This window comes from Ictalurus punctatus, chromosome 15 (genome assembly GCF_001660625.3).
Source record: "Ictalurus punctatus breed USDA103 chromosome 15, Coco_2.0, whole genome shotgun sequence".
NCBI lineage: Eukaryota > Metazoa > Chordata > Actinopteri > Siluriformes > Ictaluridae > Ictalurus > Ictalurus punctatus.
Window position 1 is genome coordinate 18,637,149 of NC_030430.2, and position 24,630 is coordinate 18,661,778.

The 24,630-nt window shown below is 39.8% G+C and overlaps 1 protein-coding gene across 11 annotated transcripts in view; it reads left to right on the forward strand.

Annotated features, from left to right (window-relative positions):
* Positions 1-24,630, forward strand: part of camta1a (calmodulin binding transcription activator 1a) — a 439,144-nt gene that overhangs the window by 11,002 nt on the left and 403,512 nt on the right. For all 11 annotated transcript variants that reach the window (XM_017488154.3, XM_053686534.1, XM_047160515.2 and 8 more), the window contains one exon: positions 14,408-14,511. In XM_017488154.3, the coding sequence (XP_017343643.3) occupies positions 14,408-14,511 (104 nt within the window). The remainder of the gene's footprint in view (positions 1-14,407; positions 14,512-24,630) is intronic.

Genomic DNA, 24,630 nt, shown 5'->3' on the forward strand with positions numbered 1-24,630 from the left:
TGTGGCCATATTGTGTATGTCTGTAAGCACATCTTTGCAAATATAGCCATTACAATTATATTATACAGTATATCGTAGAGCAAATGCTACAATTGTGTACTTCTTTGTAAGTAGCCTTTGTTTGTCATTTACAGCTGTTATAATTTTAATAATGATCATTCTGGATAGATGTGTCGTTTATACTTTTAGCGTAAAATTTCAACAGCATTAACGCTAAATAGTGATGAAAGCTAACTTACCTGTGGTCACTTGGTTTCCTCGCCTCAGGACTCCGACTCTGCTGTCACAATCGAAAGGTCAAAGCGACAAACATTCACTTTGGGGCGAATTCAGATTTGGATGATGACGTCGGCAGCGCAGTCGGCAACGCGATTGGACAATAATTTGACACGTGTTGTGTTGGTCACTAGTGTGAAATTATTATTATTTTTTTTTAACACATTTATTGGATAATTTAACACGATGTGTTGAAATAGTAATAACACAAAAAGTGTGCAGGATATTAACACATCCTTTCCGAGCGTGTTTCTCTAAATAAATCTAACAGTCTGTCCGTGTGAAAGCAGCTACCTCCACCTGAGGCGAATTCAAACAGTCTGTGCTGAGTTGATTTGACACTAGGAGCTGGGCTGAGGCGTCGGGGTGGGGAAGGGGTGCACTGATTCAGCTGTCAGTGGAAATGACCTAGCAGCTGACCCAGCGGTTGGGTTACACAAAACTACCCAAAAACTACCCAAGACTGAGAAAATAACCCTATTACATGACCCAAAAGGCTTGGCCCAGTGTTTAGGTAGAAAAAAAGCATTTGTTAGAGTGTATTTTATTTACTTTAATATTTATGAATAGTTAATATACATTCATATTTATATATTTATTTCATTTAAATAAGTAGAGTACATTTTCATGGTACTGCCAGTACTGTTTATGTTTGTACTAAAGTTCAGCAAGATTTTACTTTGAGAGTTATGTTTTCATTCAGTGTCACTTTGAAAAACTATCGGTTGATTAATCAATTACCGCCCAACTTAGTTATCGTTATCGGTAAAATGCAAAAATCGCTCGACCTCTAGTTGATACTGGAGACTCCTTCGATAAATGCTAAATGAACCCCTCCTAAAAGAAAAGACATGTATTAATGTGTTTATATAGAGTGTGTGCCATACAGCTACCTGTGTAAGAATGCACAGTGTACAAGGAGAACGTTAATATACACTTGTGATTTGCCTCGCAGCTGGAACTACTGTCAGAGCTGCTGTTAATCCACACCTTCTGGCCAATCAGATTTGAGAATTCAGCAGCGCTGTGGTATAAGCACATTATAATGAACTTTAGTACACAGCACTTTATAGATAGGGAAAATTATCTTGCAGTCTGGAAGATATCTTTATTTTAGTCCTAATATTGCTTAGTTTTTTTTTTTTTTTTTCTGTGCATCACATTTCTATCATGTGCTTGTGGTGTACAATAATGTACACTGTTAGTATTTGTCAGTAAGGACATGGTCAGTATGCGCAGGTCTTGCATGTAACCCTGGATGGCCTCATGTGCTCTGTGGGTTTACATAGAGCCCTCATGACATCTTGTAGTATTCACTTTAATTCAATGGTATTTGTTAGTTACAGTTACATTTATATATTTTCGAGACACTCAAAGCACTTAACATAGCACGTGTGTGTGTGTGTGTGTGGGGGGGGGGGGGGGGGGGGTTAGGGGGGGGGGGGGGGGAACGCCCGAACACCCGCCATTAATGGAGAGGAGAGAGTGATGTAGCCAATTCAGAGATGGGGATTATTAGGAGATTAAGTACCAGTTTCGCCAGGTTACTCTTTTACAATAAGTGTCCTGGGATTTTTAATGACCATAGAGAGTCAGGACCTTGGTTTAAGGTCTCATCCGAAAGATGGTGCTGTTTTACAGTACAGTGTCCCCGTCACTATACTGGGGCAATTCTGTGTTGGGCCATTTCTGTGGCCCAATGGGGCATTAGGCCCCATTAGGCCCCACACAGACCACAGGCTTAGTGCCCCTTGCTGGCCTCAGTAATACCACTTCCAGCAGCAACCTTAGTTTTCCCAAGGTCTCCCATCCAGGTACTGACCAAACTCAACCCTGCGTATATTCAGTGGGAAGCCAGGCGAGAACTGCAGGGAGATATGGCTCTAGTTTAGCACGTGCAACATTGTCACAAAGTGTCTTTACATAAATATATAAATTCCAGATGTAAATTTTACATGTATAAATTTATCCCTAATGAGGAAGCCAGAGGCGACGATGGCAAGGAAAAACTCCCTGAGATGATACGAGGAAGAAACCCCGAGAGGAACCAGACTCAAAAGGGAGCCCATCCTCATCTGTGTGACACCCGGATAGTGTATCTTGTATTATGTGATTCCGTGCACAGCTACAAATCTCATGAATTATTTGTCCTCCCTATATGCTGAAATCTGACAGCTACGCCTACAGAAGGCTATGATGGGGTGCATAAGAATATAGCATCTGTCTGTGATATCCATGGGGTAACGCTAAATTTAGATGACGTGCCAGTTTCTGGGAAGCACAAGCCTTTTTTTTTTTTTTTGGAGAAGCAACTGGCCTGCCAGGTCTTTGTTTAAATTGAGTTCATCAGTTGAGCTGTGGGCGTCAGTAGCTCAGTGGAATGACGGACTGCTAACAAACAGCCCGATGGCTACAGCTCTCCATCATGATGGGAGGTGTGGAGTTGCGATCAAGGATTTGAGTGTCGAAAAAAAACGATTCCGGTCTCACCAGAGGATTGGAAGGTGGGGCCTTGTTGTTTCAGCCCATTTTATTGCGTTCATGGTCTTGCATCCTTGATGGATTGATTTAAAAATAACTTTCACTACCACAGTGCCCTGATTATTATTTCAATTCATTTTTCTGGCCCTTTGGTCACAGGAGGCATGCTTTATTAGATTAGTATTGAATGGATCGATACCACAGTTGAGAGTGATTTTTATAACAGCCATCTGTTGTAATGTCAGGTGACTTGCGGGCTACGGGAAGCCGCTTTACATTCTTACGTGTTAGCGTCCATGTGGCGAATTAGCATAGCGTTTGGTATCTAGTCCAGCGTTTATGCGCTGAATATGGAAAAGATTATATTCGCACCATTTAACACTGCCTGAATTGATAAAACATGCTTTTAATATTTTACAACATCCATAATGGTAATCCTGCTTGCAGGGGAAGAACAGAAGGGCTTTGGAGATTGAATAGACTGTTTGATGAATGTAGTAGTACTCTAGCATTACAGCTACACCTCACTGAAGGAGGCAACAATTATAAGTGAACAGTGTCACTCACCGAGCAAACCACGCCGACAAGGGAGGAGAGCGCGCGCGAAAGAGGGAGAGTTTTGTGTCGTGCGAGATATTGATTTGAGATTTGTTTTTGTCAGCCCTCTCCAGTTTCATGACCTGCTCAAGTCTCCAGGGTGACACCGGCACAAGCTAGCATGACTGATATTGTTAAAGCTGCTAAACAGACTCCTTCAGGAGCAGTATCAGGGATAATCTGGAGGAATTTTTTCCTCCTCCATCTTCTGGTCAGACATGCTTACCAGGAGATGTAATCAGAAATAACTGGAGCGTTTGGAGACCGTCAGGGTGGATGGAGCATTATGGGTATAAGGAGACATCAGCAATGACTGTTTTTTTTTTTTTTTTGGAAAGATCACAGTTTTTGAAGGATGAGGCAAGGACAAAAAAAAAAAAAAAACTGTTGGATGTTTTTGTGGTTTCACACACACTGACATGAAGGTCCAAGTTCAAGGAGAGCCACTGATCTGTATCTGATCTCACATGTCAGATCTCATGGTGGGGCTTTTCTTCTACCTGTTTTTTTTTTTTTTTCTCAGGAAAGAATCTCTCTCTCTTTTGTGTGGGTGGCAAGCACAAGCAATATATATATATATATATATATATATATATATATATATATATATATATATATATATATATATATATCCGCTATCTCTCTTCTGTCTTCCTTCATTCTGCTGTTACACTTCTTTTCCATTTCTTCCCATCTTCCTTCAACGATACCCAGTCTGTCTGTCTCTCTCCCTCTTTTTTTTTCCGCAGGAATCCACTTTCTCTATATCAGAGTCCCCTTCTTTTTTTTTTTATTTCCTCCCTCTCTGTCATCTCTCACTCTCTGTCTTCCCCGCATTTTCTTTGCCATGTGGGCACGCAGGCTCATTCTCCTGATCAGCCCGGACTCTATAATTGGCTGCCTCCCAGCTCAGCTCAGCACTGCACATATAATATAGTGGCATTCCAGTTTCTAATATAGCGGCGTTCCCGTTTCAGCCTGCCTTGCACTTTAGGCTCTAACAACTTGATTGTTTTTCACTGCGAGGGAGACTAAGTTATGCTAATGCTTTCGGGTGTCGTCACTGTTTTTTAGCAAGGAAAACAAAGTGTGTGAGTCAGCAGTGGAGGTTGGCTTGGGTACGGTGGTGTGTGTAACACACATCCACACGAGCAAGCTAATGGCTTCCACTCAGCATCTGCAGTTGTAGCTACAGCTGAATCTCTAGAGGAGTTTCCGTCCTCTCGTTGTGTTATTATTTGTGTGTGTTTCTCGACGCGCCGGCCACCATCTCGTCTCTCTTCTTGTTTGCTTATCCTGTTTGCTCTCAGCTGAATTTTGTTTTCTTCTCCCCAAGCCCTAACAATGTCACATAAAAGCGTATATGTGCATATCTGTGTGTACTTTTAAAATATAGCTTATTCTCTCGTTATTAAATCAAGCAGCATCGTGGGGATGAATTAACATTCAGCGCCATTTCTTATACTCTTAACTTCCAAGCAATAATCCCTCTGTTCTGTCACATTGGTTTAATTTAGTGAAAAGGGAGCAAATCACGGACTTCCTAAGATCTGTCCCATATTGCATGCTCGGAGAAGCTACACAGTATTTTAACAGTGTGATGAGTTTTTAATTAACAGTCATCAAAATCATCAGAGATTTTTTTTTTTTTCTCCTCAGGATATTCCTAACCCAGCAGTTCCACGCTGCTCTTTGTACATCCCGATTTCTCTCTGTAGTCTTTGCACTGACGTAGAAAAGAACCAAAAAAAAAAAAACAAATCTGAAATGTTGGACTTTTTCCTTCACTTGTTTACTCGGTACAGGATTATGAGGCAGGGTCTTGCTCGGCCAGCCATGGGAGAGAACGGTGACATCAGTAGGAGTGTTTGGGAAAATGTTATAGCACCTTTTGATCCGCGAGACACAGAGACAGTGCTTAATTATGAACCGAGTGTGCGGCTTGGACACGATTGATCACAGCGAGCAGGCAGTTGAGCAGAGAGAGAGAGCTTGTGAGAGCTGTTGTTACTCTGATCTGCGCATGAGGCTGTCTGAGACCAGGAAAGGTCTAAACCACACCTCGAGTTTCATTACTAATGCAGCGATGATACAGTTTTTCATGTGTTTGAACTTTATGGGGCTCAATATCACTATTTTCTTATAGTGTCACTATACAGCGATATTTTCAAATATTTCTTATAGCGAGCTGTGTACAGTGACAAAACATAATGTTGCCCTTTATATATTTTCTACTTTTTTATATTTGATATTTGATCAATTTGATATTTTGGATATATGCCCTTTTGCAATGGCATTCCTCATGTAATTTTAATGAGAAATGTAGGTCAGATGACACTTTTTCTTAAATGTATAATATAATGTAATATAATATAATATAATATAAATAATTTATACATTACTTTATTTAATCATAACTTACCAATGGCCTCTTTTTTCAAGATGGGTATGAATTAATTACACAATTACACAAGAAATGTGTGCATGAAAATCCAATTAGTTCTGAAAATGAATGAATCCTGCGAAATTTATGTATAAGAAGACCCGCTAACGTGAACTTCAACCTGATCAGCTTAATCTACGGATGGAAAAAAGTGCCGACGAATCTGACAGCTTAAATTAAACTGTACAGGTTCAATTGTCAAGTTGAAGTATCTTATTTATTATAATTACAGTCCCAGATTGAATGAAAATTTTGTGAAACATTTCACACTTGAAATTTCATTCTAAACCTGAGAATCCTGGGTTATGTTACTTCACGTTTCACGCTGCTTATACTTTACCCGGGGTTAACAATTAATCCTGGTTATTCGTAACCTGACGTTTCACACTGTTCTTTCCTAAACCCTGAGTTAATGTTCTTATTCGCATTTTTGCGCTGTCAACAACCATGATTTGATAAATACAGCATGCGACAGGTTGAAATAACCGCTCGTCTCGCGCTTTCGCATCTGTGAGAAACAATGTCGTCAAGTAAATCCTCCTTGGCTATTTTAACCCTCCTGAGACGCACAAAGGCAAGAAAACAAATACATTATTTTAACATTTTCCCCTTAAACACTGTGTAACAATTCCCTTTTGGTTCTGAAGGAAATGAGGAAATGGGAGGCAGGCTTGCGACAACTCAAAAGGGGCTCTTTATTTTACTTAACGTTTTTACTTTCGCTTTTCAGCTATTTTATTTTACTGTGCATATATACATATTATATATATATATATATATATATATATATATATATATATATATATATATATATATATGTATATATACACATACATGTATATATATTTGTTGTATATATACACACACGGCTTTCTCTGTCTTGTTATGGGAGGCCCTGAAACAAGGTGCTAATCCCGCCTCTACATTACAAGTGTGAAACTTTCCTCTACCCGCGGTTAAAAGCGGGGCTTAGAATAACAATAACATGGGGTTAAGCACAGTGTGAAAAGCCCTTTAGTGTTTCATTTTATCAACTTAGCAAACCAAACCAGATCCATAAATTAAGACAAAATAGGACAAACATAGATGAGCTGCTTTGTTGGAAGATTTTACTCACAGTGTGTTTAGGAGGCACCTTTTATTCATCATTTTGTCATTCTCAGCTCTCCGTGAGATTTGCCTTTTATGGAGTTTTGTGGGTGTGCTAAATGTAAATCTGCTGTGCTGTGAATGTACTTGGTAATTTATGGCTGCCATTTATTAACATATACACGTGAGTACGAAGAAAGTCGTTACCGAAAATGTGGTCAATTTGGCAGGAATTTTTAGTTTGGTTTGGTTTTATTTACTAAAAGATTGACAAATGAAGGCCATTAAGTGGTCGATAAATCACCTTACAATGCTCGGCAATCTGAGAGAGCCTCGGAGTGGAGCCTTTGCTCCTGAGAATCAAGAAGGCGAGTTGAGGTGCTTTAGGCACCTTATGAGGATGCTTCATTGGCGACTCCCACTAGAGAGGTATCAGGCACACCCTGCTGGATAGAGACTCCACGGCAGACCCAGGATCCGCTGGAGATATTATATTTCAAAGGTGGTTGGGAAATTCTAGGGATCTCCCAGGAGCAACTGGAATCTGTGGCTGGGGATAGAGAAGTCTGGGATGATCTTCTCATCCTGTTGCCACCACGACCCCCACCAAGAAAAGTGGATAGGAAAAAAAAATGAATGAACCTTTTACATTAGAGGCAGGAAAACAAGACGTTTCTATCTCCCACTAGGGAAACCCTTAAAGGTAAAGATAGGGTTTCAAGTAGAATCCATTTAAGAAGGTCAGAACACTTAACTATCCAAAAATCCTCTGAGGAACTGTTCTAAAAAGCCCACACAAACTTAAACATGCCAGCATAGGAATCACTACTTTCAAGCTAATTATTGATCTGGACAGCAACTTGATAGACATGGTTGGAATGGATTCTTCTTTGGATAAAAGTGCCCAAGCCAAATGAATAAACATAAATACAATGTGGAATTGTACAAAAACAATATTAAGGAAAATCTAACTTTCACTATGTTCCTTGTATTAGGGTTTGTTTGGAGGGAACGTGAATTGTCAGGCCCCAAGCCTAAAGACAGATCTTTTCCTGTCTTTGGAGTCAGACTGCTTGTATAAGTTGTGTATTTATCGTGCTTTCTTCTGCTCGCCTGGAGTGATGCTAAAGCACCTTGTTATTTGCGAGCAGCTGCTCTGTTGCAATGTTAATTGAGCGAGGCAAATCATCCCAGATACAGTATCTGCTCCCTACTGTAAGAGCAATTTAGAACTGCACAGCCCATTTTAAGCACACGGCATGCACCAAATGCCAGGGCTGAACCACCTCAGTGGTAATGGAAGAACGCCTGGGAGTACTGCTCTTGGTTTACATTATGATGTGGTAGATTTGAATCCTTCATTAGTACCTTGGAGTATGCTCCTTTTTTTTTTTTAAATTTTTTTTTTTACCTCTTTCGTCCACTGTACAGTCATTCTGTAGTCATTGTAAAGATGAGTTAAGTACTTGTCACTCTTGAAGAGAGTGGTTCTCAAAATTTTTGCAGCCATGGATGTCTTTAACCGTAAAAGAAGTCTACCTACCCCTTCAGTTTATACTTAATTTATGAACATAATCCAACTATTTCAGTATTGGACTCATTATTTCAGTGTATGCAGTCATACAGTATGTCGACGATTTATTGGAGCGATTTCGGAATTTTCCTCACACATTTGTATAAAAATTTATCATTAGATTCAAGTGGACATTATTTGTAGGCTGCCTTGCTTTTGACTTATTTAGGTTTTAAAAACCCAATCCATTCAAAAAAGTGTCCAGTCATAGTTTAAATACGGGGCCAATACAAATACAGGCGAGGTCAAAGTAGAATAATTCACACTCATTAAAGACAAGAATCATTACTCAGAAATGCACAATGTAATTGGCAAGACTTTGCAAGAAGGAAGAAAAACAACAGGGCGTAAATAACCAAACTAATTAACATGAAACACAGTACAGGTGTACACATAAGAGTAATCAAACAGTAGAAGCGCAAAGGTGGAAACAGAACAAAACCTAAACAAAAGCATGTGGAAAAACAAAAAGAAAAACAAAGGCAAGCAGCACTATCTGTACCGTGAACCGTGAGTTGGACTAAGCGGGCGCATTCATGACATAAATAGATGAATAAATATAAGAACTCATTAATAAATATTTTAATAAAGGTGTGTTGTGGTTTCTGCCCCCTGGGTGTCACTGGACCTGACTTTAAAAAAATGTAACAAACATTTTATTCCAAATCCACTGAATCAAGCACAAGCAATAAAATGCTTGCTCACGTACTATGAATAAGTGCTGCTGTTAATCCAGTGGCAGTGCTGATGTAAAGGGACAGGAGGGCGAGTAAAAGTCAAAGCTTTGTAGTTGGAAACTGTTGTTTTAAAACCACTGGGAAAATGTCATGCTAGTGGATTACATACATTAATTACATATTTAAAATTATGCATTAAAAAGATGATAAGGCTTAATAAATGCTGAGGCAGATGGAACAGCTCAGTATTGCATAAAGCCTTGGGATTATGACTTGAATTAGCCTGCCGTCATTAAAACAAATCACACGTTTGTATTTGTACTTTGGATAAAAGCACATTTTTGTCGGGCCGGGGCCGAGCAGATGACAGGGAAAGAATAATAAGAACAAAATTCATTTAGAACCATATTTTTCTGAGTCTAAACAGATGACAACGTGCTCTTTGACAAATGTCTGCAATATCAAGAGTCGATTGCCTGACAACTAGGGAGAGCGTGAGGGATATGCAACGGGGACGCCGCCACCGTGGTTTACATGCGGCTTCTGTCATTTCACAAAGCAAATACGGCCTCTGAGGATTTCTCAGAAGAACTGATATTACTTCATTGTGGTTGTCATCTCCCTCTTATTGTGTTATTTTTCATTGTGTGGATTGGATTGAAGGGAAATTGATTTAAAGAAAGGCGCCCTCATACTATGGTAATTTCAATTCTGCACAAATTGCCCACTGCGTCGCATACGCAGCCTGAGCTGGGAGTCATGTAATTGGCTTCAAAAGGTGTACCCAGATATGTCATCAGTGACGTGAGTGGCGTTACAATACGGTGTCAAGAGTAAGCCCATTAACTACAAAAACACTGTAATCTCAATTTGCAAGCTTTTACTTTACTCCCATTGCAGGCTTCCGTGAAAATGACATGTGAATTGTTATTATACTATTGTAGCAACATCGGAGTCGTGCTGGTGGTACTGATGATGACTCAGAAGTGCTATATGACACAGTTGACTCATCAGTGGTTTGTGTTTTGTTTTTGCGTCAAAACCTTGCTAAACGCTCGCTAAAACCGTGCGATCATGTAGTTGTAACTAAGATAGCAGCTAATTAGATCAAAACCCACTTGAATCATTCTTTTGCGAATGATTCAAAATTGAGTCATGTACATTTCAGCTCTAGCAGGATTTACAAACGGATTATCTTTCAAACTCCTCTTTTGTTTCATTCATTTTAAGTCATAGAGGGTGGGTGGCTTAGCGGTTATCACGAATTTGATTCCCGCCACCGCCCTGTGCGTGCGGAGTTTGAATGTTCTCCCTGTGTTTCAGGGGTTTCCTCCGGGTACGCCGGTTTCCTCCTCCAGTGCAAAGACATGCGCTGTAGGCTGATTGGCATCTCCAGATTGTCCGTAGTGTGCGAATGGGTGTGTGAGTGTGTGTGTGCAATGGGTTGGAAACCCGTCAAGGGTGTGCCCCGAGAACTCTGGGATAGGCTCCAGGCTCATTGCGACCCTGTGTAGGATAAGCGGTACAGAAAATGGATGGATGGATCGTAGAGGGTAAACGTATAGAGATTAAGGCATCACTGAGATGCTTTCTAGTTCTGTCAAGGTCCCTGTATGCTGAACCAGACACGTAGCTGGAGGGTTTGATCTAGGCATGTGCGATATAACAATTTAATCATCTGTACATGATATCACACTTCCGAAATATCCAGTGACGTTTACTCCAATTATATTATATTACCAGACCTGCCATCCATTTTGCATAGGAGCGCTGTGATTTAACGCCGTAAGTACGCCAGTAGGAGTTATCATTCACATATACGTCAAGGAGTAGTCTCTTTCTCCCGAATAAAATGGAACATGAGTTAATCAACATGTGAATCTGGAATGATTTGCACAGATGTTTTAAACACTCTGATATCAACTCATTCCACCTGGAGGCCCCGCCCCCTTCCCCCCCACTTCTCACATGCTCTCGACTGGACTGTCATGTCATGGAAATTGGAGAATGCTTGGAGTCTATTAATATGAAATAAAACGCATCATTGTATGTACGACTTAGTATATATTTAACATGAGTTAACTGTATTTATTAGGGTTGCTCTTGAAAAATTTGTGGCCAAGAACACCGCTTTCATTTTTTTAGAAGAAAGAAATGAGAAAGGATGAACATGACTTAAACTTTACAAATAATATTAATTGTAATGATAATTAGAAAGTGTTGCTTTATTTTAGAAGGGATTTCTTTTTTTTCCCTCTCTCCTGTGCCGATCAGTGCCACTTTGAGCAGCGGATCAACAGTGAAAAATGTTGTCTGTGTAGACATTAGAGAATAGATTTGTAAAAGCAGTATATTGAAAATGTACTGTTATGATGTATTTTTTTTTTTTTTTTTACTGTTTAATGTGCATTACTAAGCAATCACCTAAAAATCCACCAACCCAGCTGTGTTTTTGTGATTGCCACTGCCAGCGAGCAGTCCCCGACTGCACAGCTGAGTATTCACACTCCTGTACTCTTCTTAAACCTGAAAAGGGAGAAATGTTCATTTTCTTTTCTTTTTCATTCTATTGGTTCTGGACAATTAAATCTATCACATTGCAAGCAGGGAAAAATCAATATTGCACAAGCTTAACCTGAACCTTTGTGAAATATTTTATGACAGTTCCAAATGTTTATTTGTGGGGTGTTTAACCCATCCACCCATACAGTGTTGTGGATTATATAACAACAATTTCTGCAGAAATTTCGCTCTAGTGATGTTCAATACAGGTCACAAATTCATCACTACGCATCCTTCATATTTAACCGCTCCAAACGAACAAGTCCCTTAGTTTGTTTAATGACATTTTATTAGCTACCACCTTGCTATACGTTTTCTCTGTTTCCAGTTGAAAGATGCTAGTCAGGTAGCTGTAGTAATACAGTACAGGAAGTTTACTGGAGGAGAGAAAGAGATGATTAGATCTGGTTTTATGACATAAGATGTCCATTTCCTACTATTACTAGCAATTTTCGTAATTTTCGCCTCTGTGCACCATCACAATGGATTTGAACGGATGCAATCAAGATGTGGCTGAAGCGTAGACTTTCAGCTTTAATTCAAGTGGTTTAATACAAATATTGCATTAACTATCTAAACATAATCCTAAATCACTTTGTTTTCACTAAGTGAAAAGCACGCTGAGTTGGGTCGAGGTCGTCTGACATTTAAGGACTTTTCTTTTCCGAAAATGACAAAAATACGATTTTACGGTCCAAATACTTATGGGCCGGAGTGTCTTTCCAGTACTGTCATTTTAATAAGGCATATTTCCTCATTCCCTATGACATACATTTTGAACAATATTGAGGGTTGCTGACTTTTTTCCTCCTGTTAACCTTAATCCAGATTAAATGCTGTTACGTAAGATTTGATAGCAGTGACAGGATGTGAGGTAGAGGGAAAACTTAGAGCTGTGGTTAATGTTACAGTATTAGTAATCCTCTCATATCCTTTAAGAATAAGTGGTGTATTGTGTATGCATTGTGTGTGTGTGTGTGTGTGTGTGTGTGTGTGTGTGTGTGCATCCCAGCCTCAATTCAAGTGGGTTTTTTTATTGCAATTGGAAGCGAGCGCTATGTGAGTGGGTGCTGGTGAGAAACGAACACAGAATCGTTACACAATAGTAACAAGGTGATTATTATTGCACTCTGTTCGCAGTTGGAGACAGTATCATTATAATTTAGACATTCTGCTCCAAAACAATGCAGGCAAATAGCAGTGATTGGACGAGTCTGTTAAGCCCTTTGCCGTCAATGAGACGCGGCGTTAGAATAGAAAGGCTGATTTATGGCCCTGCCTTAACTGCCCTCTGAACAAACTGTATTCGCCTTTTCTTTTATCCCTCACTGGCATTTGTGCTTTTTACCATTCCGCCTTCGCCTTCGAGAGAGGATCAGGACGGCTGTGAACTTTATTGCATAGTTAAAGTCGTAATAAAGCTTACCATCATTCATATAAGCCTTTGAAATTCGAAATTCCAAAATACCCACAGCCTTCTGCTAACTATGCACTCTCAGATGTCTAAGGTGGTAAGGTTTGTTTTCTTATTAATGTCCTGCATTCAAGCCTGGTTTCTCTTTAGCTTTTCACTCCATTTAAAGTGTAGCAAATTAATTTTTTTTGAGTGCAAGCAAATGGAATTGATGTCATATCTGTGTGGTGATGTAATATTGTAGGAGATTTATTGGTTGTGGACTAAATTGTCGCTTGTTTTGGTTGACAAGACTGGAACCCGATGTTGTCTTTGGCCTCCAGGTTTGAAATGTTGTGCGTTTTGTGATGCTTTTCTGCTCGCGGTTGTAAAGAGTGGATTTCGAGTTACTGTAGCTCGAACCCTCGAACCGGCCCGGTCATTATCCTCTGACCTCTTTCAGAACTGCTGTTCACTGGATATATTTTTGTTTTTGTTTTTAAGCAGTCTTTAAAGTTGCAGAATGGGACAAAAAAAGAGCTAATTGAGAGTTTTCACAGTAACAGGAGTGAATATGTTTACATTTTTAATTTAGCAAACTCTCATCTAGTGCTTGAAGATGTTGAGACGTTGGTAGGGGGGGGGGGGGGGGGGGGGGGCTGTGGGGGTATTGGGGTAAATACTTATGCAATGCAGTGTAACCCCCTGGAGCTGAAATGGACTTAATTGGGGTTATATGTCACCTAAAATCACCTTTGATATTAATGTTGAAGAAAATGAAGTAAGTTTGCAAAATTATGTGCAAATAAAACCCGTAAGACTTTCGATTGCATAAGTATTCACCCCCACTGCTGTAAGACTCCTAAATGAGTTCTTTTGGAAAGATACGCGGGAAAGGGAGCATCGGATTTTGAACTTGCTGATGAAGAATTACATATCATAGCACATTTTGTCAGTAGCAGAGTTTATGGTTCTGAGATTATTGCTCTGTTTTACCCTATATTTGGAATAACAGAGATGCTCATGTGTAAAATCTTTTAGTTAACTCACGATCCATGAGAAGATTTTTATTTAGAACTCGGCCTAGAACCTTTACAAAGCAGATCCCCGGCCCGTAGGCAGGTATGATTGACAACCCCGACCTATACGCCAAGTTTGACCAAGATATCATATTGTAGATGTCTGCTGTTTCTTCTTGTTTTGGACACGAACCTTGCGATGCCTGTAAACTCGTTTATTCTACAGGGTGTTAAAATGTATACACACAAGACTTTACCTCGCTGATACGCTTACTGTGCTCTTCTCTGTGTCCTCAGATGAACATGGACATTTGAAAATATACCTGCCCAAAAAGCTGCTTGAATGTCTACCAAAATGCTCCTCATTGCCAAAAGAGAGACACCGGTGGAACACGAATGAGGTAAGGTCACCTCTCCCTGCCATCTGCTGCTGTCTTTTTTTTTTTTTTTTTTTTACCGCTGCTGACCTTATAGAAATCACACCTCTTTATTTTAAGCTATGCATCTGACACCGGGTTTTAGCAGGAAGTGTTACGGAGGCTCTGCACACATAACGAGCGAAAGCAGGTGCTGATTTTTATGTCACGACACTCGTATAAACTTTTATCGCAGCTTCGACGGATCAGTACCGTCGTTTCAGTCCGAGTTTTCAGTACGAGTATGAGAATGGTTTTTGTACACATTGATACCGATACTGAAATGAGTAACCTACTGAGCATTAATTAATCAGGGACATCATGGAACATTTTATTTAGCTCTGTTTACGTTTCTCTCGTTTTAAACAGTGGACTTGAAAATCACAGACGCGTGTGTGTGCCCATGCACGTACATCGCCAGGGTTGGACTTTATAATATTAGCGAGCTGATTTCAGATGAAATGCATTAGTTGGCTACGTTAGTTAATGAGTATGACTGCATGCAGGTTTAGGTAAAATGTCCTCTTCGTTGTGTTAGAATTAGAGATGCACCGATGTAGCGGCCAATAATCGGTATCGTTTAAAAACATCCGACGATCAGGGCCGATGATATCCTGTCAATCAAAAGAGGGCGGGAAAACACATCGATTTCGTGCTGTGTGTAAAGATGATGTCTGATTGGGTGGAATGATGATAAATCTGCAGTTTGTAAGCTCTGTAATCTCTGCACTGATAAAAATTTTACACCGGACGCCGCTGCAGTGAAGCCGGAGTTTCGGCGTCGAGTCTAATTTTTATTTTGCCGCACTGCTCGAGCTGAATTAAAGCGCCAGTACACCGTTGAAAGATTCAAATTAAGATGAATTGACAAAAAAGTATATATTGCACAGAAAAATACATTTGTAGAGTAGTATATTTCATATCCAGTTAATGTTAATATATAAAAAAGTTGATATTATATATGACCAGTTTGATATTTAATGATGAAGTAGAAATGCTTTTGTTTCTGGAGGGTGAGTGTGAGACTAACAGGAGGGTTTTTAGTATTCAGTCAATGTTCATATGAATTAATAACATTCAATAAGTTAAGAAACCTTACTTTAATCTACAGAATTGAGTTCATGTGTTAGTGTTAATTTGAGTAATGTGTTTTCTGTTTATGAGACCAGTTACTGTGAAACAACTTAGAATAAAGTTTTTATTTGCATTTCTTTCAGAATTGTGGAATTAATTATTATTCATTTAAAAGAAGGTATAAAAGGCAGCATAATAATCGGTTATCGGTATCGGCCGATATCACTCTGAATAATCGTGTATCGGTATTGGCCGATAACGATACACGATTATTCAGTGTGATATCGGCCGATACCGATAACCGATTATTCCGAGTGATATCAGCCGATACTGATAACCGATAACGATACTGCTGCCTTATATATTTTATATTATATTAATAATAATTCATTCCACAATCCTGAAAAAAATGCAAATAAAAACTTTATTCGAAGTTGTTTCACAGTCCGATATCACTCTGAATAATCGGTTATCGGTATCGGCTGGGAAATTTAGTATCGGTGCATCTCTAGTTAGAATTCCTCATTGTAGTGGCTGATCATCAAGAACAACTTACTGGGTAAGAGCTGATATTTTCACTAGCAGTGTGCTGAGTGTTATGTTTAAAACTCCTCGTGCTGAGTTTTACGTTTGAGATGTTTTATCAAGTTATTTATATTGTAACAAGACGCCGGCATGCCCTGTCGTCTGTTCATTAACACAATAACGTAAACACTAGGTTTACGTCACATAGTGGTATTGGAACGTTTTTGCTGGTACGAGTGTGAGTAAATGCGACGGATACCCGACTGTAGTATCAGTATGAACGCATCCATGTTATTAAAATATTACACATAAAAGCCTTCTATTGACACATGCCTAATGAGCACAGCTGCAGTCGGTGTATGAACATAGATATCATTTTGCCTTCGCAGCATTGTGAACCATGATTCAGCGCTTCACTCAGCGTAGAGCAGAACACTCATTACTCATGTGGAGTAACGTACATATTTTACATACTGTGAACATTGTACAGTAGTATGCATGGGGGTGAGATCTCAACATTATCTGCTCAGATGTAGGTTTTTCTGATTCGATCCCCCGAACAGCAGTTTGCAAGTTAGAAACGACATCATATAACTTTCTCAACCATCTGCTTCAGCCATTTTTATTAACGTTACCACTATAAATAGACCGTGGATTATTTATAGAAGGCAATAACATATGGTTTTGGTTGCATTAGTACACACTGTCAGTTCTCTCGGTACCACTCCTTATTTGTGCCGGAATACGAGCACAGCTTGTCTTTTCTTCAAAATGGATTTCCCTCAACATGTAACGCCGAATCTCTTTTTGAGCCTCGCAAATCTGTAGAAAGTTCTTTCGCACTTGTTTCTTTTTCAAATGGCAGACTCAGCGTATCCCGAATCTTAACTTTAAAACATATAAAAGATGATTTGCTGTGAAATACCGCCTTGTAGAGGATTTCGACATAAAGCTCAGTCTTTTGGTTTATCTCCTTAATATTGTAGTCAGCATGCTATTTTACACACATCCATGCCCCTGCAGAGCAGCCGGGCTATCTTAAAAGTGCAAAGCCCCAAAAATCTGCATATGAAAATGCACTTTAACTGCATTTTATCAAAGTCGGAAGGTATTTCACACACAATGCATCAAACAAATAGGAAAAGATAAGAGCGCTTTCAGATTTTTTTATTTATTTTTTCGCCATTGAACATGAAAATGCTCACTGTTTGTTTGGAACCTTGTGAAGAAAAAAGACGCAGACACAGTTTGCCGCTTGTCCTTGACCTGTAGGCCAGCCATTTTAAATTAGTTCATTTCTCTCCGTCCGACTACTTTATCGTTTAATGGAAATGAGACAGTGTTTTGCTTGATTTTCACATTTTATTTGTCGCTCGTGTTCTGTCTGCTTTTGCGGTTTCTCTTTTTCCCACGCCGTCCGACCAGGAGATTGAAACTAAGCATTATTCAGCTGCTTAAACCTGGTTGGATTTGAAATGATTGCTATCGCACAGTTTTTTGGTTAAAAAAAACAACAACAACAAAAACGTTTTTTAATACAATACAGTTGATCTATGTCGCTTTAGCACATTAAACGACCGGCAGCGGAATCGTCAAAGGATACAACCCTTAGTGGGGGTTTGTGTCATAATTCATGAAGTTTTTAAATGGCTCTCCTCTACTTTTTAATGAACGTCATTCTCCTGAGAAGGTTGTTAAAGGTGTGGGTGGGTGGGTGTGGGTGGGGGGGGCATGGGGGGTGAGTAGTGTCGTGGTGGGTAAGCCTACCTCCCTGGAAATCATAAAGCCTGCCACCGGCTCGTACATAACTCAAATGTCACTCTCGCATCAATTTCAGCCCTGCCAAAAGCCCCCGATGACAAATCACTGCCGCGGCCCTCTTAAAGGGATATTTATGAATTGAATACACTACTTCATCCCGTGGTGTATTCTTTATGGAGTGACAAGCATGTTTTTTCAGGGGGGTGAGCAGAAGGAAATGAATGACAATGCTGGAATAGAGAGTGAAAGCTCAAGTCTCAGAGTATTTGTGCATCTTGTCTGGAGTAACTGTAAATGTTTTCTTGTGTTTTGTTTAATGCAAATTGGGGTTCATGCGCATGTAAATGAAAATCCCCACACAGGACTTTGGATACGTTCATCATCCAGTTCTTGCAGCGTTACGACGACATTCCCGACAATCACTTAACGCGTTCCTAATTGAAGCTGATTACGTAACATATAACACATTTGACCGGCAGTGTTGTGCTCCCAGTCAAAATTAATTCGTTTTTTTTTTTTTTTAATTGATTAGAGAACGTCTGCATTCCCGTAGAAGCAATTCGCTGACTGACGCATCTTTATACAGTCCGTCAAGCTGTTTATAACGGAAATTAAATCACGACAGATGCCTCATAAGGAAGGAGAAAACTAGTAGTATTTCCAGCATCACATTAAAGAGCATTTAATATGTTGTCAGGTGCCCTTTAGATTAATGTCAACTTATCAGTGCGGATGCGTGGAGCGGGCTGCGACTCAGCCGTGGAGGCAACCTAATTCTTATGTGGCACACATCAAGAGAGGCGGTAGCATGGGAAAGCGGGGAGTCAACCTTCCCCAAAACCAAGGGCATTTCTCTTTCATGTGCGCCAGACACACACCAGGGCTGGAGTGACTCACTGATGGCAGGCTGAGAAGGATTAAGGAGTCTCTTGTTGCTGCTGATGGTGTGACTCTTACCTAAAGTGACAACTCATTTATTCTCTGCATATTCCTCCTGCCTGTCCTGCATCCCTAATGCCTCCTTGTTTTTCTCCTTGCTTGAAATTTAAAGTGTCTTAACATGCAAGAGGGAGCCATTGTTTTATTTGAAACTTATAATGATAAAATGGTTGCTTTGTGCCTTTTTTGGGCAATTGATGCCTGAAAGTCATGCATTGTAGTTTCTCCCAGTTTCTTTGTGTTTGTACAGCGTATGTCGATGTGCTCGATCTTCATTTGGAATCTAAAAGAGATCAGCTCACCGTTGCACACTAGGCTTGTGCGATTATATATAACGGTTTAATCGCAATTTTACGCTGCCACGATATTATATGCTGTGAGGTTTACTCCAGTTATATTATATAACCAGACCTGCCGACTGTTACACATTTTGTGTAAAAGCTTCACAGTTCAACATAGATGCGCGCTAGTAGCAGTTATCAATGAAAAACCTTTTACATTTGGCTGGCACAGTTCAACTTACAATTAAGACAGGATACAACTGAGCAGTTGAGGTTTAAGGGTCTTGCTCAACAGTGGCAGCTTGGTGATGCTGAGATTTGAACTCATAACCATCTGGTCAGTTGCCCAGTACCTTAAGCACTGACTTACCACATGCCAAAACACCGGTCTTCTCCTCCCCAATAAAATGAGAGATTGGCCAGTTGGCATATGAACCTGGAATGATTTGCACAGGTATTTTGAAATCTCTGATATTAACTGACTGGTCAAAAAGCCAGTCTGGTGCAGAGACTGTGTATACATGCCAACCTTTCATCATTCACTGCTGTTCGTGGAGATGTTTGTATATGAGTCATGGCCATGATGATTCATCCATGTTTTTCAGATTTTTTTCCCTAATTCCCCTTGTGTACGTACTCAGGGAGAAAATGTGCAAGAATACGTCTCAACCATGAAAATAAGATACTAAATCCATATCGAAATACAAGAGAAAGCAGAAGTAGCGAAATGGGGGTAAGTAGGGAGGCGGTTAGGAACTTTGCTTTTAAATTGTCATTAAGAGATTAGGAGGAAATCTAGGCCAGAGCCTGGCAATTTATTTACCAAGAAAAAGCAAAAGCGCTGCAGTCTTTTATAACAAAATCAGTATTGTTACAGCATTATTATCACAGTCTGAGAGAGATTATGTCGGCTAATTATAGAGGCAACCTTACAGAGCTAACGATGAAGAAATTCAGAGCTCTTTTCAGGCCTCTTAGGGTCCGAGCCTAATTTTTTAGTATCACTTCAGTAACATGCAGCTTTGGGCTTTGTGTACGATCCATTTTATAGACTGCACCGTGTTCTCGACTGTCCCAATGCATCCTGGATGTAATTTGTGTATGTAATGATTTATGAATAAACCTTTCTAGAATCCTATTTCTCAGATTCCTCTACTTGCTGGTTAATTTACAAGAACCTTTATTCTAGTAAAATTTCTTATGAGAAGAAATAGTTTTTATTTTATTTATTTATTTATTTATCTATTGGTTGAAATTAATGTGACACAGCGAGGGCATTCATTCACTACGTTAAAGATCAAATGGAATCGGTTATGTCGAAAGTTTCGAAACGCTGGAGTCCTTGAAGAGTCTCTCAAAACGATAACACCAGTGCTATTATGAGAAGGACCTATTATGTTTTAACTGGACACTTTTGTATTGCAGTGTCAAATATGTCAGCGTGCAAGCAGAACTGTATAAGAATACTGATATAATGTCCTTTCAGAAGACTTGAGTTGAAGGTTTAAGGTATCTGTTTGGTACCATGCCATGCCACAGTTAGCGTGATAGAAAGCTCAGATCTCCAGTACTGAGCTGGCTTGACATCCAGACGTTTAATAAGTATTGGCTGTTCGATAAAACAACTCCTCAGCTACACGAGCCGACAGAATCAACCGAGCCGAACTACAGAACGCAAGAGCTCAGCCACGCCCTGCTTTACATTTAATACCCTGCCATTAGGAATCGTTCTCTCCATCTTACACTGGCATGCTATGGTGCCTTGGTGGACCAACACGGCACTGGAGCAGCTCTTGGAGAGAGGTGGGCTGAGAGGTCCGCAGTCTTCTCGTTACACACACGTCCGGTCGCGCCCATCCAGAGAGAGGGTTCTGATTACGGAGGAGGCAGAAAAGGAGGAAAAGAGAGAGGTTTGGCACACCAGGGCAGAAATGACTACATTCCCCTTACCAAATCACAGACAACACGATCCCTCTCAGGAGAGGGGACGTACCTGCCAGTGAAATCCATTAACTTGGATTATTGAGAAGAACATTCTTGTGTGTCTGTATTATGAAAATGAGTGCATCTTGAGCATCCCAACGAGCATCATGCCATTGATCAGAGATATGGGGCAGCTGGCAAAAGGTCAACCGTAGGTAAATTCTACCTCACAACTCTAGGTCTAACCTCTAACAGGAAAGAGCTTTCTCTCTTATATCTCTTTTTCAGCATTTTGTTTGTCTCGCAGATGTCTCAGGAATCCATGTAATAGTCATCTGCATACATTCTGTCCTCTGTTCCTTCGAGAGATAATGACTGTTTTCTTAGCATTTATTAAAACAAACTCTGAGAATGATTTTGTAATAAAATTGAAAATGACATTTATGTGCTGTAGAGAGGCGTATTCTTTCTGAACACCAGCAAGGCGCACCGTGTAATATTCACTATTTACTTATGCACACAAATCTCTCGCTCGGTGTTGATGCCAAGGACCAAAGTGTCTTTCATGCCCCAAGGGTCAAATCACGAGTTATGGTTGTGCACCTATAGCATGTCTGAATAAATTTGAGAATCCTGAAATGTATCACCACTAAGCAACTCCTGATTTTCTCGACTCGCATGCCTGGGGAACAATGCTAGGGCATTCCTTGTTAATTTGAATATTCTGATATATACTCCAGTATTTATGTCCTGTTCAGACTAGCCGTGCTCAAAAAAGTATGATTACTGCATAACCTTTTGCAATAATTTCCTTAGTTTTATGTGCAAAAGCAGTTATGGTAAGGGTAGACCGGTGTGATTTTTCTTGTCCTCCATAGCAGCCTGTACGCTAATTGAATTTTCCCCAATATTATTTTAGATTTTAGACGAAACTTTCTGTTTTCTCCAATTACTACTTCATGGAAATATCAAAAACTCCCAGATCGGCCATTTCTTGCTCAGGTGCCACTGACTATAGATAATCTTTGATTGCTTGCCATTGTTTTGTATAGTTTATGAGTTTCCTGAAGTTCTTCAGGCCTGAAATTCCATTATGCTTCAGCAGGATTACAGCAGCTGAGATGCTGAAAAAATGGCAAGACTTTGCAAACAGTAGGGGAGATGGAACAGGGTATAAATAAGTCCAGTAAATGAGTCCCAGGTGAATGATATAATGAGATGCAGGTGCCGGTGGCTAGTAGGACAACGATTCCAAATGCTGAGAGCCTGGGACAGGAGGAGGAATGGCAGGAGGCATAACAGCTATGTACATGAGTCACTTTTTTAGTGTTCTCTTCCAGTTATAATTTTTACATTGTGGCTTTTTATGCAGAACGGCTCATCGCTTACACACTGGAAGCTTACATTTGTAGTCTATGTTCTCAAATAGAACACTGAATTAAAACAAAAGCCAAACTAGATGTAATGTGTTCCACAAAACTACACAGGCACATGTGTTTACAGCATTCAAAATAAAGGAGCTTAACTGTCCGCATCGCTTCATGTACATCCTCGTGGGTTTGTTGGACGGTAAGGTTCTACCATTTTATCCTCAATAGGAACGCACCAAAGAACACTTTAAGTGGTAGATTTAACCTGCCTGTTGATTTGATACTCATTGTGATTTTTTTATTTTGAAGTATTGCGATTCAGATTGGTCCTGAGGAGGTGCTACGTGAACATTGGAACCCATGGGGTTTTTTCAGCCACTTTGAATTCTACTCATAAACCTGCAGCTCAGAGTACTCACACCATCACAGGAAATCCGTACAGTTGGGCATAAAACGTGTCGTATTATTAGAGAAGTTTAAACTGCATTTTTACGTGAGCTGCTGTTTGACTAATGATTTGAAGGGCTTATGCTTTCTTGTTGGAGTGCAAAAATCTTAGCGAGTGTCTGATGGAAGTCTCCTAATTGATGGCATTCATAAAGTAAACCTTTACATCAGTATAGTTTTATTCAGAAATCTCAGCATGGAAAATAAGTTTGGTTAGAATTTGTATCCCACCCAAACTGTAGCACTGTGGCGTCAGATTCCTGTTCTGGGCTGACAGACGTGGAACCTGATGTGGTTTCCTGTTGTCACAAGGTTTGACATGTACATTCTGAGATGCTTTTCTGCGCACCATGGTTGTAAAGAGTGAGACAGCTCAATCTAGTCTGGCCATTCTCCTCTAACATGTCTCTTCAACAAGGCGCTTCTGCGCATAGAACAGCCGCTCACTGGATGTTTGTGTTTTTCACACCATGCTGTTTAAATCCTAGAAGCGGTTGTGTGTGAAAATCTCAACAGATCAGTAGTTTCTGAAATACTCAAACCAGCCCACTGACGTGATTGAGATCATGTTTTTCCCCATTCAAATGTTCGATGTGAACATTAACTGAAGCTCTTGACCTGCTGCCACATGACTGGCTGATTGGATAATTGCATGAATGTGAAGGGCTACAGGTGTTCCTATTAAAATGGATTTCTCTTTTGCATGTATCTCAGCCCAATGCAAGGTTGTAGCATTTTAAGTTGAATTGTACCATTCTAATGAGAGACGCAAAAACGCAGAATGTCGAAGAGACCCTACTATTTATTGATTTTATTTGCATTTGATTTAGTCTGCAGTAAATGAAATCTAAAATATAGCACATATGACTATTTACAATGGAAAACTCTATCTAATCACAGCTCCCGAGGCAAATTTCAGTCATGATATTTAACTCCTTACTGATTTTGATGGAACGGAAACGTATCTATGTATCTGATTGTTGCATCATTCGTATTTCCATAGTGAAACCTTTCTCGTGAACTAGGAAAATTCGAGTTGAAGTGCTCTTTCCTGTTAAATTAGTGTTACTATACAGTGCACATTTCAGAATCCAAAAGGAAGAAAGTTGCATGCATCTAACACACAATGTAGGTGCTCGAGAGAGAGTTCTGCACCACAGAACTCTGGCGTTGGCAAGCCAAACCTGTTTGCTTTTACTGTCTGTAATATCAGATGAAAAACACATCTAGAATGCTCCATTCTCATCCCCGAGCCATTTTTGTTCCTTTTAATAAGGAAACATTTTATATATGTGTGTGTGTGTGTATATATATATATATATATACACATATATATATTTATGTGAGCACAGCACACGCTGCCTTATATTGCACTTGTTGCAAACGGCAGAGTTCATGATCCCTGACTAAAATTTAGCTTGGCAGACATTTGTCTGTCCAGAACACTGATATATTTTTCCCTCCATGTCTTTTTGAGCCAAACATTCTTGTTGTTGTGGGTGGTAACCTCTACCCACCTCCCTTCCTTGTTCCTTCGCTTGCTTGTGTGTTTGTGCTGCTGAGAACTCTGCTCAATCCCCAGCAGAATAGCCTGACCTCATTACAGGATTCGTCTGGATTAAGGCTCGCTTGTATGGATTAGAACAATTCTTATTAAGACGTTTTAATTGTTTCCATCACAAAGACAGGCATTTAACTTTTTAATGATGCATTTTGATACATTTTGCTGATTACACAAACAAATTAGATGATTTTGGCAGCTGTCAATTCTTTTCTTTTTTTTT